Source organism: Leopardus geoffroyi, chromosome B1 (assembly GCF_018350155.1).
Source record: "Leopardus geoffroyi isolate Oge1 chromosome B1, O.geoffroyi_Oge1_pat1.0, whole genome shotgun sequence".
Classification (NCBI taxonomy): Eukaryota; Metazoa; Chordata; class Mammalia; order Carnivora; family Felidae; genus Leopardus; species Leopardus geoffroyi.
In genome coordinates, this window is record NC_059327.1 from 202,464,117 (window position 1) to 202,482,665 (window position 18,549).

At 65.8% G+C, this 18,549-nt stretch overlaps 1 protein-coding gene across 1 annotated transcript in view; it reads left to right on the forward strand.

Moving 5' to 3' along the window:
* SH3TC1 (SH3 domain and tetratricopeptide repeats 1) overlaps nt 1–18,549 on the forward strand; it is a 47,993-nt gene that overhangs the window by 11,614 nt on the left and 17,830 nt on the right. Inside the window, exons 2-8 of the mRNA XM_045474684.1 lie at nt 8,566–8,787; nt 12,709–12,836; nt 13,567–13,672; nt 14,420–14,566; nt 15,225–15,429; nt 16,155–16,231; nt 16,969–17,164. Coding sequence (XP_045330640.1) covers nt 8,598–8,787; nt 12,709–12,836; nt 13,567–13,672; nt 14,420–14,566; nt 15,225–15,429; nt 16,155–16,231; nt 16,969–17,164 — 1,049 coding nt within the window. The 5' untranslated portion in view covers nt 8,566–8,597. The remainder of the gene's footprint in view (nt 1–8,565; nt 8,788–12,708; nt 12,837–13,566; nt 13,673–14,419; nt 14,567–15,224; nt 15,430–16,154; nt 16,232–16,968; nt 17,165–18,549) is intronic.

Consider the following 18,549-nt stretch of genomic DNA (forward strand, 5'->3'; position numbering starts at 1 on the left):
GAGGCCCTGGGAAACCCCCACCCCTGGCCTTGGACCAAGAGCGTAGCTGCGGAGACAAACAGGATGCGGGGTCTCGGGCCGCAGCAGGGGACAATGGCCAGGAGAGGAAGTGTGTCCAGACCCTGTTATGGATGTGGAGCCCATCTGAGACCTCGTTCAGCACAATTTCCAGAAAAACAAAGGGAGAAGCGGCCACGCATCTGGTGTCGTGCGCACGGTGGGGTTCTGGAGCACAGGCTGGGGAGCCGGGGGTCCCACCTCACAGGCTTGGGGTGGAGGCCGAGAGGAGCAGGGGGATGTGTGGGGGGCACGCAGGGGGCGGAGAGGGAGGTCTCCGTGCTGGTGCCCGGGAGCAGGCCCCGGGGTCCCCCGGGCCGTGGCACAGGCCAGCCCCGGGCTGCGAGGGGCATAATGAGGGGTGGGCAGCCGAGAGCTCTCGTTTGCCTGGAGAGCTGTGCCCCTGGTGCCCGTGGGCCTCGGCCACCGGAGAGCCTGGACACGGGCATTTGTAAAATGAACAGACATTTACGTGCAGCTGTAGCAATTGTCTGCACTTGGTCTGTTAGAACAATTCCTGCGTCTAGTTTCATCCTCGTGATGACCGAGAGGAAGACCGCGGAATAGCATCTGACCCCATCTGGGGCTTCCGTGCGAATCCCAAACGCCAAGGTCGTGTGGCCAGCGCGGCAGAGCTGACCTTCAAGGTGCTGTCCACGGACGCAGGTGCCCACCTCCTACCCCTTGTGGTAGGAGCTCTCCCCTCCGGTGAGAAGGCCGCAGGGGTGACAGGGGGGCCCGGGGGTGCTGTGGGCCCGTCCGTGGGCATCCGTAGGTGGCCAGCTGCCCTGCAAAGGGGGCTGGGGCCCCTGTGTCTGGATGGGGGAGGCAGGCCCGCCCCGGAGAGTGGCCGCAGGGGAGGAGCACCCATCCTGCAGAGGGGGGGCAAGGAGAATCCAACTTCCAATGCGCGTGGGGAGACGGAGAGGCAGGCGTCTGCGAGGAAGGAGCAGTGAGGACTCTCGCCCCGGAGGAGCCTCAGGACAGGGCACCCGGACCTTGTTGAGGCCTCCCAGAGATGGGCAGGAGGACGCGCCCCTGAAGGACGACGGGTGGCTGAGGCGTGGCCAGAGGGCGGCGCTGTGGCCAGGCAGGCGGGTGTGAGCGTTCACCAGCTGCCCTGTCCTGAGCCTGCTCCCCACTCCCACGGGCGTTTAGGGGTCCTGGGCGGGATGGTGGCCCGCGGGAACCTCAGAGCACCGCCTGGGGGAAGAGAAGAGGAGACACGCAGGGGTGGCCACGTGCTGCTGGGGGAGCCCGAGCGACGTGGCCGGGAGCCCAGGGGCACCCGGGGCCCCGGGAGCTGGAAGAGGCGGGAAGGAGCCTCGGGAGGGGGCGCAGGCCCGCCCAGGCCTGATTTAGACTTCCGGCGTCCAGACGGGGAGGGACGGAGGCACCCGGTCTGTGGAGCTCTGTCACGGCAGCCCTGGGACACTGGCAGTGTGACCCTCACAGCTGTCCCTCCAGGGAGACAAGGCCACACCTCCCAGAGGGACGGAGTTGCCCGAGGAAGCAGCTGTACCCCCTACTCCGGCCCCTGGGACCCACAGAGGAGCGTCAGATCTGCCCGCGGCCAAGGAGACTGTGAAAACGCCTCCCCCTGACCCTTGGCTCCCGCTGTGGGGTCTCTGTGCAGCGGGCGGGGTGGCCGGGCTGGGCGTGTGCCGGGCATGGCCGTGCCCGTGACTTGCTGGAGCCCCCAGAGGGAGCCCCCCGCCTGCTCTCGGCCTCAGTGGCCGGCTCCACCCAGTGAGGCACTTGGGCTCTGGCCCCGCAGGGAGGGAGGGGAATTGGTAACTTTGGGTGGCCGTGGGTGACACTAGGAGCCGGTGAGAGGAAGGACAGGCAGGCAGGAGGGTGAGGACCGTTGCCCCCAGGTGGCTAATGTCTGGAGATGTGTGTGGCCGTCACAGCTGGGCTGTGGGTGGTCCGGGCATCTTGCTGGCCGGGCCGGGGTGCTGCTGAAATCCCACGTCTACACAGCAGCCACTCCCCACGGCAAAGAGTGATCGTCCCAAGTGTCAGCAGTGCGGCCCTTAGAAACCCCGGCCTCGGGGCTTTGGCAGCTGTCAGACCCGTTCTGGGCTCTTCTAATCGTCACTGGCCTTGGGCATATCACGTGACCTCCCTGAGCCTCAGTTTCACTGTGTGTGAGACAGTCACATTTCTACGGAACTGGAGATTTTTTTCCTGGTCTGATCCAGGCCAGGTGTGAAAGCCTGGCCCGTCTGAGCACAGGACAGGGGAGAAGGTGGCTTTCCCGCCGTGATTCTTGGGGCCCGGCTGGGGCCGGCGACTGGAGCCGGGCCCCTGCCTCAGTGAGCGCACGGGAGGACGGGGCTGCGGGCTGACCCCAGTTCATTCCCTGCCTAGCTTCCCCCCACCCCTGGTGAGGGGAGCCCAGGTCCCCAGGTGGGGCCCAGAGCCGGTGGGAAGTCAGGGAGCAAGGAGAATTGTGGTCCGACCCCGATCTGTCCCTGGCGGGCCAATGGGCTGGGGTAGCGCCTGGCAGAGGAACGGGGCTGCACGTGTGTCCGTGCGTGTGTGTCCGTGTGGGGCAAGTGGAAGAGGAACAGAGCAGGGCTGAGGTTTGGCGGGGCCGCTCGGCCAGCGGCTGGTGCACTTCCCCAAGCCCGGGGCCCAGGCTGGAACCTGGGTGGTTCCCCGGCTCTCACAGCCTGGGGGCTGGGCGGTGGGCAGGCGGCCGGGCCTGGAGCTGGTCCAGGGAGGAGCTAATGATCAACGCCAGGCGCGCTGGGCCAACCTCTCGCCACCGGCCCGGGGCGCAGGGAGGAAGTGTGGCAGGAAGCAGGGGGTGGTGGCAGCCGCCGTGCAGACAGCTGGGCTGTGGGCGGCCGGCCGGCCCGGCTGCCGAGACAGCCTGCGGGGGCCAGCCAGCGAGGGGCCGGGAGCCGCCACCGGGGGCCTGCGGTCCTGCTGCAACCCCCCCACCCTGGGCGGGGAGCGGCATCTGAGCAGCGGGAGCAGGTATGGGGGGCGCTGGGCCGGGCGGGGCAGGTGTTGGCCCCGGAGCCGGGTCTTGCCGCGCACGGCGGGGTCTAAGAACAGCCTCTCAACTTTGGATTTCTCGAAGCCTTTTCTGCTGTGTTGGGACCGTGGGAGCAGAGCTGTGGCCTGGGGAGCCCGGAGGTCCGGGTCCCCGTTAGTAGACGGCAGCCGGAACTCTGGAATGCTGGCCCAGCCTGGCTTCTGTGAGCTCGCTTGACCCCACTCCATGCGGGCGCTCAGCTGGCCTGTCCCCCGGCTGAGCACGAGGCCTGCGATAAGGGATTCCGGGTCTCAGGGGTCTCGTCCCCCGCCCTGGAACGGTGCCACCTCGGGCACACGCCGCAGGAGACGCCCCAAGACAGCCCAGGGTGGCTCTGCCGTGGTGGCCTGGCCCCTCCGAGGTCACCGACCCTGGGCCTCTTTTCCGTCAACTAGATGGGGCGAGTGCCCTGACCAGGGGCACCCACCAGACGGTCGTGGGGGAGGACACGGGCCCAGGATTTCCAACGCCAGGTCCTGCCCTGGGTACGTGCTCCCAGCACACCAACTGAGACCCTCTCCCAGCTTCCAGTGGCCCCTCCGGGTGCCCCAGGACCCCCAGCTCTGTGGCTGGACTCCTGGCGGGAGGCGGGGCGGGGGCCCGAGACAGGTGCTGCACTCAGCTCCTCTGGGTTCGAATCCTATGGGTGCTCCCCCCGCCCCGCCGGCGGGGCCGGGTCCCTGGCTGTAAGCCTCAGGTTGGCCACCTGTGAAAAGGGCACAGTGGCAGCCCCCACCCCCCGCTCCCTGGGTCGTCACGAAGATTAAACGGCCGTGCTTGGTTAGCACTTGGGGGTGCTGTCTGTTCAGAACGTCAACACCGCTGTCCGTGACCACGACGCATCCCGTACGGGCCGTTCTGACTTGATTCTCACAAAATCCCATGACGTGGGTGAGCTCCACCCTGCCCCCGGCAGAGAAAGCAGGCGCGGGGGTCACAGGTGAATTCGTTCCCCGGGGCTGCCGCGACGCAGCCCCACACGCGGCGGCCGGCGATGACCTGACTCTCTCGCGGTCCAGGGCCCCACGGTCCAAACTCAAGGTGTCTCCAGGGTCCAGCTCCCTCCAGGGGCTCCAGGGGAGGGAACTTCCCGCCTCTTCCTGGGACTCCAGGCGCTCCTGGGCGGTGGGCCGCATCCTCCTCCTGTCCTCTGTGGTCACACGGCCCCCACCCCGTGTCTGTCTGTCTGTGTCCCTCCTCTTCTTATAAGACGCCTTCTGAGGTTCCCTGGTGGGTACGAATCTGGGGGACACTGGTCACCTCAGTCCCGGGGTGACCAGACAGCTGTGAAGAGATGCTTCTTGGAGCTTGGACAAGGTCTGCGTGGGCCCACAAGGTATTTGTTCAGTACGAGCCCAGTGAATGCTCCGACCAGACCTCCCTGAACGTGTTCCGGGCTGGAAGGGTACGATCTCGCCCTCTGCTAAACCCACACTTGTTAAGTGCCAGCTGCCACCCTGGAGTACCATCTGTTCACTGCGTCGACGTCCCCGTGAGGCGCGAGTTTTCGTTCTCACCCTCCAGGTGGGCTGAGGGGGGCACGCAGGCTTTCCTGGCCCATCGACCCCACGTGTCGGTGCTCTGGGGCCACACTCCCCCCTCCTGGGCTGGGCGCTGGCCAGGGCCTGGGGGCTGCTGCGGACTCAGCAGGTGCCCCCTGGGTTTGTCCCAGATACACCGAACAGAGAGGGAAAGGCCGGAAGGGAGAGTCTGCCGTTGATGGTGACCAGCGAGCAGCCCCCCAGGACCGCAGGTCAGCGGCCCCGGCAGTGTGGGAGCCGTGTCTACGGCAGGAGCCACGGCCTGTGAGGCCAGGCAAGGCCGTTATAGGAACCAGCGGGGAGGGAACTCTGGGCAGAGATTGGGCTCACTTCCTCATCTCCGGCCGCGACTAGGAACCCCGGGCTGAGGCCTGTCACTGGGGGCCCCGCCTGCTCGGGCACATCCATCACTGAGCAGGGGGGAGGGTCTGTGAGCCCAGGAAGCCTCCCCTTTCCTCAGGAAGCTGTCCCTGAGGCTGCCGGGAGCCCGGACGATGGGCCCGGACGCACACACGGACGGGCGAGTCCTGACCCGCGGGCAGAGGCAGGCAGAACGAAAGGCTGACATCCGGCTGCCGGGGCCCCTCCTGTACCCAAGGTGGGGACGCGGACCTGTCCCCTGAAGGGTGACGTGGCCGGCGGGGTGGGAGGCCTGGGCCCCTGCGTGGGCTGCGCAATGGAAGGGCAGAAGGACGGCGGACTGACCTCAAAGCCCCTTGAGCGCCCCGATCCTGACATCCACCTGTGGCGGGCAGTGGTGCGGGAGCAGGTGTAGGGAGCAGCGTTGGTGAGGCGAGGAGGGAAAGAATCAACTGAGGCTTGGACGTGGCTGGGGGCTGGGGCGGGCGGCCGGCACGCGGAGCCATATCCAGGAAGATGCGGAGGGGGCCTCGTGCTTTACGAGGAGGGAGACGGTGCGGGGAGCAGGGGGTGCAGGCACCAGGGCCTGAGTGACGAGGCTGTGGGGAGACGGCCCTGGGTGACTGCAGACCCCAGTGGGCTTCTTCCCCCGGGCCCTGGCAGCATCCCTGGAGAGGGGAGGGGCTGCGGGGCCTGGCCGTGTGCGGGGGGGGGGTGGGGTGCTGGCTGCTCCCTGGGTCAGGTGCCTCCTGCCCCCCCCCCCCAGGCTGTGCCCCTCAGATGGGAATCAGGTCCCGGTTGGAGGAGGGGCAGGGGCATCGCCTCTGTAAGCCTTGGGGGCCTTGGGCTGCTGGGGGAGTGTTGGTCCCTGTAGGGGGGGAGGGTCCCTGTTTCTCCATAGTGAGGGGCTGTCTGGCAAGGCCACACGAGGGGCACCAGAAACACGGGGAGCCCTGCCTCTGCAGCTATTGTGGCTGTTCCGACGTTTCCTTCTTTCCGCCTTTGTCGTTCGGATTGTAGAGGCAATCCTGGCTTGGAATGGGCTGAGAAGGCCCCGGCAGGAGTGGCTCTAGCATTTCGGGGAATGAAACGGAGGGTCCGCGGGACAGTGGGCCGGGCAAAGCCCCTGGGGGCCGAGGCCCCCCCACCCCCGAGTCACCGTCCGGGAGCCTGGGGCGTGCATGGCCGCCGGCCGAGCTGCCACTGCTTACCCAGTGCCCCTGGGACGCCTGCTGGTGCCCAGCCCGTGGAGGACACGTGTGGCTGGACTGAGTGTGTCGGGGGCCGAGCAGGGGCTCCCGCGGGAGCCCTGACCACTAATCCCCAAGGCCAGGAAGGAGGGCGGGCGGGGGCCTTACCGGTGACCCTGTTCAGCTTGGGAGGAGCACAAGGCGGGAGGGGTCGGCCTGTCCCCTGGGGTCAGGGGGTGGGAGCCTGAGGTCTGGGCCCCCGCCCTCGCTCTCCACTCGCCCAGCTGTGAGGCTACTCATGCTTTGCCCCCCCTTGGGACAGTAGGGCTGCAGCGACCTCGGACGTCTGGCTGTCTCTGGGGCTCTGCCCCACCGTGCCGTTGGCGACATGGACGGCCACCTGTCAGCCCCTCCACACGCGGTCCCCACCTCCGCCTGCGCCCCTCCTGACTGCCCGGCGCCCTTGCCCTCACCTCCAGCGTCAGGAGAGCTCTCTTTGCCCCGGAACCAGCCCTGGCACGTGCGGGTGGCTTTCTGGGAACCCGGCTCGCTCTCCAGTCCTCGGGTTTGGGGAGTCTGGAGGGAGGCGGGAACAGGGGCTTTGAACGGATGGGGTTGTGTAAATAGTTGTGAAAATATTCCACACTGGGTCTAGTAAAGGTCCAGCTGCCCCTTTGTTTTTGGTGAAAATTTGAGGGGAGGAAATAAACCCGAGGCCCAGGGCGGCCCTGTCTCCACTCTCCTCAATTCGTTCTGCACAAGGGCCAGAGGGAACTTTCCAAGGCACAGAACCAAACCCGCTGCTCCGGGCTTTAAGTGCTTCAGTGGCTCCTCAGTTTTCGTGGGGGTGCTCAACGCCTCTGGGGGCCTTCACCTCACCTGGGCTGCACCCCAGACCCACGGCGCCTCCCCGGCTGCCCCGGTGTGCGTCCTGCCTCCCGCCATGGGCAGCAGGTGCGGTGGGGAGACAGGGCCGGGGGCCGGTGGGGCTGTCCGGGCTGGGGGCTCCACGCTGCTGCCTCCGAGTTCTCTGGCTGCTGCCCGGGCCCTGCTCCCCAGCCTCCGTCGGGAAGGGGGTGGGCCGGGAGGAAGCCACGCTGGCATTGTTGTCCCCGGAGAGGGGGGCCGGGGGTGTTTTCCTGTCTCTGTGTGCTCTGTGCAGAGGGGATTCCCGCCGGCCTGTTCCGGCTTTGGCTTGAAATCTCATAGCTCATCATCAGGGATCAGGGAGGCTCGAAATAAGGGGGATTCCCTTAATTGTGCGTCCTAGCATTGTTTCACCGACCTCCATGTGAAACGTGACCGAGCAGGGCCATCCCTTGCCACCTGTGTCCCCAAGACCTGGCTGCACCCGGTCCCAATGGCCACAGCTGGGAGTCCTCCCCTCCCTTCCTCAGCCCTGGCCCTGCCACCACCCCCCCCCCTTCCTTTGGAAAGGGGACTCTGTGTTGCCCTGTGTCCTGAGTGGTGACAGAGCTCCCACCCCAGGAGCACCGTGTGTCCATTTGTAACAGCCTCTCATCTCTGACCCCAGGCACGAGTGAAGCTTGATGACAGTTCCTGGTGGGGGGGCGGGGGGGGGGGGAGGGGGGCTGGGAGGCCCAAGGGCGCCCGGAGTGGGGAGCAGTGGCCCGATCCACCTTGGTTCTGCCTCGGCCACTTCCTCCTTCCCGGCCGTCCCCCACCTGCTTCCTTTCCTCCGCGGCGGCCCGGAACCTGGCCCATTTCCTGACCAGTGGGATGGGACCGCGTTCCAGCGGCCCCACGAGAGCCCAGGCCGAGCCCGCTGAGCCAGCTGGAGCCGAGGGGGTCGCTGTAAGGGGCAACGGGATCTCTTGGGAACTCACAGCGACACTGAGGCTTGTGCGAGTCGGACCCGAGTGACTGCCTCTGGGGGAGTCCGTCTCAGCGCTAGCTGGACGGGACATGAGGGGGGACTCATCTCAAATGCAAGGTGCCGGGTGCCCCGCGAGGACTTCTCTGCTCCCTGTTCCCACACATCCGTCCAGCGCTTGCAGGGATGTTCGAGCACCAGGACGGGTCGGGCTCTGAGCTATTTCCTGGTGGCCCGTGGGCCGGCAAGAACGGGGCCCCGTCTGTCCACCTGCAGGCGAGGCCGGTGTTGGCCTCCTCACCGGGCAAACGCCGCACGCGTCTCGGGAAGAGCCCGTGGCTGGGGGCTTGGGGGTTCGGAGGGTCGTTCTAGCCGGGGAGGCAGTGACGCACAGACCTCTGAAAGGAAGCAGACACCCTCCAGGCAAAGCAGAGGCTTCTCTCCTGACCCCGGCCCCTGTGGCGGCCTCTCCGTGGGCACCCGTGTTCCCGGAGAGGCCTCAGCGCTGACCACCACCCTCTCCTCTCCCCACAGCGGCCAGCGGGCATGCGGAGCCCCCGGTGCTGATGGTGCCGCCGCCCGTCATGGAGGGCCCAGGGGACGCGGCTGGTGAGGGGCCGGCCCCGATGGGGAGGGGGCCTGCGGGGCCCTCGGGAGGCGGTGGCCGCGGCCACGAGGTCCAGAGAGTGGCCGTGAGCTCGTCGGTCGCCTGGGAGCGCGTGGGGCCCGAGGAAGCCCAGGCTGTGGTCAGAGGTGGTGAGTACAGCTCGGACCGTCCTCCCTGTTGTCCAGCCGCCCGCGGACGGAGCCGTGTCTGCGGCCAGGGTGTGTGTGGAAACAGAGTCCCGTGCCCAGTGAGTGCCCTCTCACCCTGCGAGAGACGGGGGCCCAGCTAGTGTTTCTCCAGGGGCGCGTGTCCGCGATAGCAGAACTTGGCCTGGCGAAGGGGAAGGGGGCTGGGAAAGTTCTCGAACGGCTGCACCTCGATGAATGGCTCTGTTACAAACCTTTGCGTTCCCGCAGTCCCGCTTTGTCCTCAGGACATAAAGCCCTGGGGTTACTCAGCATGGGACAGCCCCATTCCTCTGAGGAGAACGCCCTGGGAGGGGCCCAGTGGCCAGGAAGGACCGGGCAAGGACCGGGCCGGGCCTCTTTCTGGGGGGGGGGGGCGGGGAGATGAACCCAGAGACGTGGGCTCAGGAGGCTGTTCTGAGAAGCATGGCCGCGCTCCTGCCCGGGCCCTGGTGTAATCCTGATTGTCACTGGCTTGACTTGAGCCTCGGTTTCCCCACTTGGGAACCTGAGGGGTGGCAAGGTGATCTCCAGGACCCCGCTGTCTACCTCCTTGGGCTCTGGAGATGAGGGAAGGAGGGGAAAGACCCTCCCCGAGGCAGGGACGGCCTGTGCCTCCTGCCCTTCCCCAGGCTCCCCTGTCCTCACGTCTCCTCCCTCCTCCCGGTCCCCTGCCTGGCTGCCCGTTGGGGGTGTCCCAAAGGGGGCTTGCCCAAGGAGATGCCCAGCTGAGTGGCCAGTGGATGATGGATGCGCTGGGAGGATGGGAACAGAGCTTCACAAGGCACACCACGTCTGTCATCTCGGTCCTTCCGGGTGTGAGGGACACGGAAGGGGCCAGGGTGGCCCTCCTGGGTGCCGATACCCAAGGGGGAGGGGTCCTGCAGTCAGACACCTGCCCGGTCAGCAGACGCCTGGCTGTCGCTCAGTTGCAGAGCCCGTCCTCCCCTCTGGCCCCCGCGTGAGCCCCCTCCACCGACCCTGCACTTCGGGGTGTCTCCACAACCCTAGCCGGGTTGTCAGCCGCGCCCTACTCACCTCGCGAGGCCGAGGGGGCGCGGTTCACCCTCGGTCAATGACTGGTGCGGACTGATCAGCACACAGCCTTGTCTGCCCCGGACTCTGGGTTCCTTCCGGGCTGTCACCTCTCCTCTGGGGTCAGCAGAACGGTGGCCCCAAAGAAGTCCACGTCCTAATCCCCAGAACGTATGGCAGAAGTGATTTTAGGGGTGGGGGTAAGTCGAGGATCCTGAGATGGGAAAAAAAAACCTCAGGGGCAGAATCAGAGACACTGAGGCTGCCGGGCTTCTGGCTCTGAGACTGGAGGAAGAACCAGAGATCGAGGGGGGCGGACGAGCTGGAGACAGACCACCCCCCCCCCACCCCACCCCCCGGAGCCTCCAGCAGGAGCCGGCTCTGCCGAAACCTTGGTTTTAGCCGGTGAGAACTTTCTAGACTCCGGCACAGCAAGACAACACTCGTGCTGTTTGTTGCAGCACAGGGAGACCCTCACACCCACCCCGTCCTCGTCACCTCGCAGGTGTGCGGACACACCTCTTTTCCTCCAGAAATATTGGGGGGGGGTTGTGCCTGTTCTGACCTTGATCCCCAAACCTGCTGTGTTACAGATGCCTCCCCGGCCCCTGGCGGCTCTGGGCCGGCTGCTGGGACCCCTCCCGGCTAGATGGGAACCTGCCCCACAGGTAGATGTCCTCACATGCCACATGGCGCCACAGGGTTCAGTGTGGGTGGGGACGTGAATGTGGGGTCCCTGGGCACCCCCCCTTGCGCCCAGCCTCACTGTCCCATGGCCTGCGGGTTCAGGAAAGTCTAATGCAGAGATTTTCTCTTCTTCTTTTTTTTTTTTTTTAATGTTTATTTATTTTTGAGACAGAAAGAAACAGAGTGTGAGCAGGGGAGGGACAGAGAAAGAGAGAGAGAGAGAGAGGGAGACACAGAATCCCAAGCAGGCTCCGGGCTCCGAGCTGTCAGCACAGAGCCCAATGCAGGGCTCAAACTCACGGACCTGAGTTTGAGATCATGACCTGAGCTGAAGTCAGACGCTTAGCCACCCAGGCGCCCCTAACCCAGTGATTTTCAAAGTGTGGTCCCCAGACTTCCTGCCTGAGGATCGCTGTGGGGGTAGGGAGACTGCCTAGATGCAGATGGCCGGGTCCCGTGCCCAGGTCCCCATCCAGCCCCGCTGGGGGAGGGCCCAGGACTCTGCATTTCCACTTGGGGCCCGAAGGCTGGAGTTTGTCTGCCTTTGGAAAGGGCTTCCGTGGAGTCTGTGTTTGCATCTGCCCGAGGAGGGGACACGGCCCAGTAGGCTGGACCACATGCAGGGGAAGTGACACGCTGGGGAGGCGTCACAGGTGGGACATGACCGGGTTAGGGACGCAGAGGAAGGAGCAGGGCCCTTGGGAGCGGCGGCCGAGGACTGACGTCTGGGGAGGGGGCCCCGAGGGCCAGGGGGCTTTCTGCGGGGCGCAAATGCGGGAGGCAGCCCTGGGTGGTGCGGGGGGAAGGGGCGGACAGAAGCCCCCTACCCCTGAGCCCCTGCTCCTGACCCCCAGCTGTGGTGGCACAGGAACCCCAGCGCTGTTCGTGGCTCACCTTTGCCTCGCCGCCCTCCTCTTCCGACTTTCCTTCCGGGCAGCCGGCTCTGCCTGTGGTCACTCGGGACGACCGGGCGGGTTAAGCAAGCGGCAGATTATTTCTGGGTCTGGTTTGCAGCCCCGCCCTCTTACGGGAGCAGGGGCACATCTTAGAACCAGTTGTGAAATGTCGGCCACGCTTCCTGCTGGGGGAGTGGGGCCGACTCCAGGTTCCAGAAGTCTCCATACCGCCCTTCTCTCCCCTCCCTTCCCCTCTACTCCCCTCCCCACCTCCCTTCTTCTCTTTCTCCGCCCCCACCTTTCTCTCTCCCTTCCCCCTCTCTTCTCCTCCTGCATCATCCCCCTCCACCTCTTTGGAGCAGTCCATGCCCTGGGGGTCTCCGTAGCCTGGTTCGGAGGCCTCTTAGGAGGACAGGGGTGGGGGTGGGCTTGGGGCACTTGAGCCGAGATCTGAATTGTAGGGCAGCCAGGCAGGCAGGCCAGGATTTGATCTGGGAGAGAGTGCTTTAGGTGGAGGATGTGGTGAGTGCAAAGGCCCTGGGGCAGGGTGGGGGATGTCCTGATGTCCTAGGGCAGCCGAGAGGCCTCAGGCTAGATGGGAGGGACAGAAGAGGCTGGTGGGGGGAGCAGGGCCAGAGGCTCAAGGCTCTGCTGGTGGGAAGGTGGGAAGGGTTTGTGTCTTAGTTTATCTGATAATGGAAAATAATTGCAGCTGTACCAGCCAATACAGCCACGCAGTTTTTGTTCTGATTTAACTTAAATAAAATTTAAAATCTAGTTCCCACGGATGCACTGGCCACATTTCAAGAGCTCGACGGCCCCGCACGGCTGGCGGCCGCCCTTCAGGACACCGGATGGCACTGCCTGGGGGGTGCCGAGAGCTGGGGCAGACAGCGAGCCAGAGCTCAGTGTCAGGGACCCCCCGGCTCTCTGCGGACCAGAGGATGGTCTGGAGGGGGGGGCATGACCTGGGGCCCCGGGGAGGGGTGCCACGGTGGGCTGGGCCTGGTTTTACAACTCACTGGTGGACCCATGAGCTGTGTGGTGCAGGGAGGTGTCCTTGGTCTGCAGGGAGGAGGCTGGGGGCCCTTCTGGAAATGGGACAGAGGCGGAAGGGTCAGTTTGGGGGCAGGACGGTGGGTTCTGGGGTGCCTGCTGACACTCGAACGCCCCCGTCTGGAGCTCGGCGGTGGGAGAGGTCGGGGCTGGAGGTCACGGTGACTCCCGTGACTTTGCTGAGTGCTCGCTGGGCGCTGGCCCCTTCCAGACCTGACCCTGCAGCTGCTGGCCGTGCGGAGGAAGACGGGGCTTCCAGACCCCAGCCTGCAGCGGGCAATGCGGGCCCGGCTCCGCCTGCTGGAAAATGACAGCCGGGAAGTGGCCAGCGTGCTGGGGGTGAGTCTGGCTCCTCTGGGTGGAAAACGAGCCCGCGTGAGCGAAGGTGCAGGGGCTCCGGGCTTGAGAACGGGGACAGAGGCCAGAGGTGGCCCCGGGAGGAGGGGGAGGTCCAGACGGCACGCGAGCACGAGCGCGGGGCCCCGGGACTGGCCGCCCTTCGTGGGGCCAGGCAAGCGGCCGAATCCCGCGGGTCGCTTACGGAGGGTCGGGCTCCAGATTACAAGAGTGGCTTCCATCGTCAGCGTGTCAGGTGGAGCCCTGGGAGCTCCCCTTCCCCAGGACACACGACGCTGTGCCTTGTACCTGCTGGTGTTATTCCAGTGCCCCGTCACCAGCAGGGGAGTTAGTTCACGGGACGGGGGTCGGAGGAGACGGGTGCAGGGTGAGCGTGGACATCTGCAGCAGTGCCGCGGGAGGGGCTGGGAGAGACAAGGGGCTGCACGGGGCTGAGAGCGCAGCCTGCCCGAGAGCCTGCTGTCCCTGGTGCGGAGTCACCGAGAGCGGGGCCCAGAGTGTGAGCCCCCAGGGGCTCAGGGAAGGAGCAGGGCTGGGCAGAGGCACTGGGGAGCCACGGCTGGCTCGAGGGCCCCGGCCTCGGGCTGTCAAGGAATCGGCTCTGTGCTTCCGCCCCTGCCTGGGTCATTTCTCACGATGTTTCTGTCGAGCGGCTCCGTCCTCCGGGCCGTCGGATGCCTGACGGCCCCCGGGACTGTTTCTTCCCCATAAGGAGTTATCGGCCAGGCTGCTGTCTATCCACAGTGACCAGGACCGGATTGTGGTGTCGTTTAAGACTTTCGAAGAGATCTGGAAGTTCTCCACTTACCACGCTCTTGGTAAGGTGGTGACCTTCCCAGAGCTGGTTATGGGGACCCCCCGCCCCCCGAGGACACTTGTCACACGCCTAGCACGTTATATCACAGATCAGGCTTCAGGTTAGGGTTGCTCACGACGGCCTGGGCAGTGGGGCTCGCTCACCTGCTCTCGGGGGGGGAAATGGCGTGATGGGTGGGGGCACAGAGGCATGCCCGTCTGTGCCCACATTTGGGCTGCGCTCCGAGTTCCTCCTGATGTTGCACCGTGTGGTAGCTTTGCACGGCCAGACCTCAGGGGACGCTGAGCTCAGACTGGCTGAGCACAGACCGGGTTATTTCCAGCTCATCCAAAGCGCTCTGTTTCTAAAGCGCCCCCAGCCCGCTGGGAGGCATCCGTGAGGGTCTGGCCGCGTCCTCTCGGGGACCTCGCCCCACCACCTGGGTCTGAGGACGGACAGAGTGGACAATGAGAGCAATGGCGTCTTGCACACCTTGAGCGGGGCCTATGCCAACCCCCCAGCACACTCGACCTTGAAGGCTCTTGTCCCCTCTCAGAGACGAGGACACTGAGGGTCACAGAAGTCCAGTGTGTCGCCCACGGTCACGGCCGGTCCACTCACAGCCCAGGTGGTCAGACCTGGGGCTGCCTGGGTTGTAGACGGCACCTCGAGGTCCCAGGGCAGGGCAGGGCTCCCCCCGCGCCGGCCTGTGAAGGTTTCCGTGTCTCCCTTTGGGGCCTGCCGGTCACCAGGCCCGTCTGGCCCCCAGGCTTCACTCACCACTGCCTGGAAAACCTGCTCGTGGACCAGGCCTTCTGGCTGCTTGCGCCCAGCGAAGACGAGGAGGCGACCATCCAAGTCCACGTGGACCAGGAGGCCTTGACACGGACACAGGAGATTCTCCTGGCCCAGGAGGGTGAGTGCTGCATGGTGACGGTGACGTTGGCCGGGGGCACACCATGCTGGGGCCACAGGGGCCACGGGCCGCAGGAGGGTCCTGGAGGCCCCGGCGTGCACGCCGGGACGGACGGGGGCTTCGTGCAGGGAGGAGCATGCGGGGGGCGGGGGGGGACCCCAGCCATGAAGCGCCCAGGCCCTGTCACTTCGCTGTAGAAACCTGGCCAGGCCCCCAGAAAAGAAGAGAAAAAGCATTTCTGCCAAGTGGCGCCGCCATCCCGGGGTCCTGACCCGACGCGGTCTTGCTTTGAGCGCCGAGGTGACCTTGTCATTGGGTCGGGTCAGCAGCAAACAGAACACGCAGCTGCCGGTCTCGCCCTGGCTGCGGACGAGAAGAAAGGCGGCCGGCTGTGGCCGGGCTCCCAGCGGTGGTCCCGGCAGACAGGACCCTGGGGACGACAGGAAGGGAAACTGAGGCCCCGAGGGTCTGAGGTTCAGCGAGGCTCCCCGGGCAGGTGTGAGCAGAGCTGGGACTCCAGGCCGGCGCCGGCCTTCCAGTCCGGGAGGGGGGCGGCAGAGACCGGGGCTGGGGAGACCCCGCAGGACTGCCTTCACGCGTGCAGCCTGGCGGGGACGGGTGGGTCCCACACTGAAGGCCACTGTCTGTCACTTCGAAGGCCCTTTCTTTGTCCTGTGTCCCGACCGCCACGTGAGAGTGACCACCAGCCCCCGGGGCGCAGGCCCGCAGCCCCTGAGGCGAGCCGCGGGGGTCCCCCAGGGAGACGCGGCCCCGGCAGCGGACTCTAAGGCGCCCAGCCCCGGCACGTGCTCCCAGGACACGGCAGCGGTGGCCGCTCCGGAACCTCTGATCCCATTTCATCAGTAGGTACCGACCTTTGTGTCTCCGCTTCCGGCCGGTCCCCGTGCTGTGTGTCGTCAGGCCTCCTGGAGCCCCCAGCGCGCCCCCCGCCCCCAGGCGCTGGTCCGGCCTCAGCCAGAGCGGCTGGACGGTGCTCCGGGCAGACCTGGTCCCGACCCTGCCTGTTGCTTCCGGTGTGTGGCCGTGACAGTGAGCCCAGCTCTGGGCCTCAGGGCTGCGAGCTGCCCAGGGACGCTGACATTCCCTGGCAGGGCTGGCATTCGATGGCACCGAGGGAGCCAGCTGCCTACCGTGCACCCGTAGGAAGGAGGCATGTGGAAATCTGTACAAATGAAAACCAAGGCAGAGGAAGCTTGGGTAGCATGCCAGTTCTTGTTCAGGAGCTGAGCGTGGGGCGTTAACTTGGCTTGGAGCTTCCTGGCAGCCAAAGCAAAGAGAGAAAGTCGATGACCTGATGTTTAGAATCTGTGAAGTAGTTGGCAATGGCTTGGCTGCTGCCCCGGGCTAATGGAGGGAGGTTTCTCAGGAGGCCAGCCGGAGGAGGGGCAGGGGACTCCCTGCAGGCACGGCCACATACCGAGGTCTGAGGCTGCCCACCTGGGCAGGTGTGTGTGTGCCTGTATGTGCATAGTGGTGGCAAGTGGTGAAATTTACTTGGGTCCCTGGGGGCCGCTGACTTGTCCCGTCTACGCATCGTCCACTCGCCTCACATCTGAAATCCTTCCAGGTGGGCCCTCAGGGTCGCCTGGGACCCCGTCGACGACTCCGTGAGCGGCCCTGTGACGTCGGACGTTCCGCTGATGGGTAAATGCTTTCGCTGGCCTTTCTCCCCTGGGAAAGGCGTGGGCAAGGAGGGGCGGGCACCCGCCTTCTGGAAGCTTCTGTGCTGGCCCTGAATCCTCCCCAAGCCAGAGGGGGTAGCTAGAATCCCCTGCAGCTCATGCTGCGACAACGAAGCTCAGAGAGGTCCACCGGCTGGCCCGGATTTCGTCGCACGGGGTGCGGGGAAGCCGGGCCGCGTCCCCGTCGCTGCCTCCGGGGAGCCCCGAGGGTCCCATTCACAGAGCACCCATCAAGTACTGTTTTCTCTCCAGCCGCACTTGAGACACCTCAGAGGGCCCTGGGACGGGTGGGCTAGGCTCCCGCTGATGTTGCCGTGTGAGCTCATGAGGGTCTGGAGGCTTAGGTGCTGGGTCTTCTCCCGCAAGGCCAGAGTGGGGCTCTGACTGGGGCTGCTGGTCCAGTGCTCTCTGCTCTGCCCCAAGCTGGCAGGGCCCTGTATGCCTGTGAAGTGGCTGCGAGGCCCCGAGGGAGAGCCTGGGCCAGCCCGGGGCTGACGGCCCCGGGGCCAAGTTAGTTCATGTCTCTGGGCCTCGGTTTCCCATGCTCGCTGTGCGGAGGAAGCGCCCCCTCCGGGGGCCCCTAGATGTCCAGCCCCTTGGGTGCAGCGGCCACGCTTCGTGGCAACCCTGACCAGCTGTTCTTGGACAAGAGCCCCGGGGTGCGCCCCCAGCACTGACTTCGTGGCCTCCTTTCCGCAGCGGTGGGCCTGGCCTCAGCAGTGGCAGACTACCAGGGCTCCGGGCCTGAAGAGCTGACCTTCCGAGGCGGTGACGTCATCGAGGTCCTGGGCGCCCGGGTGCCCGGCCTGCCCTGGTGCCTGGGCCGGCACACGGCCTCGGGCCAGGTCGGGTTTGTGCGCACGAGTGTCATCAGTGTGCAGGGCCAAGTGTCTGAGTGAGTGGCTGAGGCCCTGCCCTCTCCCGAGCCCGCTCCCCTACCCCCGGGGGCAGCCTGGTGACACACGTGGACGAGGTCCCGGATGGCACCCCTGACCCTCCCCCTCGCCACCGCCCGGGCGCCTGTTCCCTTGTCCCCAGGGCTGCCGTCAGCCTCCTACCTGGACCCCTCGTGTCCCTCCTCCAAGTGCAGCCCGGGGCTGTTCTCTGAAATACACGGCATCCCACGCGGGGGGGGGGGGGGCTTAGCTCAGCAGGCGGAGATTCCGTCCCAGCCCACGGGGCCAGGAGTCCAGAGTCACGGTGCCACAGGGCCCCACTTCCTCTGGAGGCGCCCTCCTTACAGCTCCTGGTGGCCACGTCACCCCCGTCTCTGCCTCCGTCTTCCCACGGCCTCCTCACCCCAGCACGTGTCTCCGAGCCTCGTCCTATAAGGACACCAGTCACTGGATTAGGGCCCACCCTGCCCCAGTGTGACCCCACCTCAACTGGTTATATCTGCAAAGACCCTTCGTTGAATAAATCACCTCCCGAGGTCCTAGGTGGACATGAATTTTGAGGGACACTATTCACCCCCATACACCTTGCCACTCCCTTTTCTTTCCTCTTCTCTTCTCTTCTCTTCTCTTCTCTTCTCTTCTCCTCTCTTCTCTTGATGTTTAAATTTGAGACAGACAGAGACAGAGCATGAACAGGGGAGGGGCAGAGAGAGAGGGAGACACAGAATCTGAAACAGGCCCCAGGCTCTGAGCTGTCAGCACAGAGCCCGATGCGGGGCTCGAACTCACAGACCACGACATCATGACCTGAGCTGAAGTCAGGTGCTCGAGATTCTAGGCCTGGCCTTCAAGGCCCCCCACGACACAGACCCTGGTGACCGCCGATGTCAAAGGCTGCCCCTTGCCGTCAGGCCCCTTCAGGAACGAGTCTGCTGTGACACGTGTGCCCCTACATGAGACACCCCCTCCGTCCCTGCCCTCCAGTTTTCCTGGGGCTCTCACTGGCCCCCAGGCCCCGTCTCCGACGGCTCATCCCTGGGGACCTGTTCCTCTCCCTGTGGGCCTCCCCCCCCACACCCTGCTGGTGGCATGCCCGCCCCTGCCCTTCTGGAGAATTCTGAGTGTCCCCACGGTGCGGCCCTGGGCAGCAGCAGGGGTGTCCTTGGGGGAGCGGTCAGTGGGCACAGCTGTGCCCATCCTTGGGTGGCAATTCCGTTCCCCTGGGCTTGAAGCATCATTGTCGAGACCTCAGTCATGAGCCCAGAGAAGGTGGGCGTAGGGACAGGGCCTTTACTGGGTCTGGACCTGGCCTCCCACGCCCGTCTTCAGGGGTCCTCTGGCCCTGACGTCCCGCGGCCTGGACAGGAAGCCTGGAAAAGCCCCG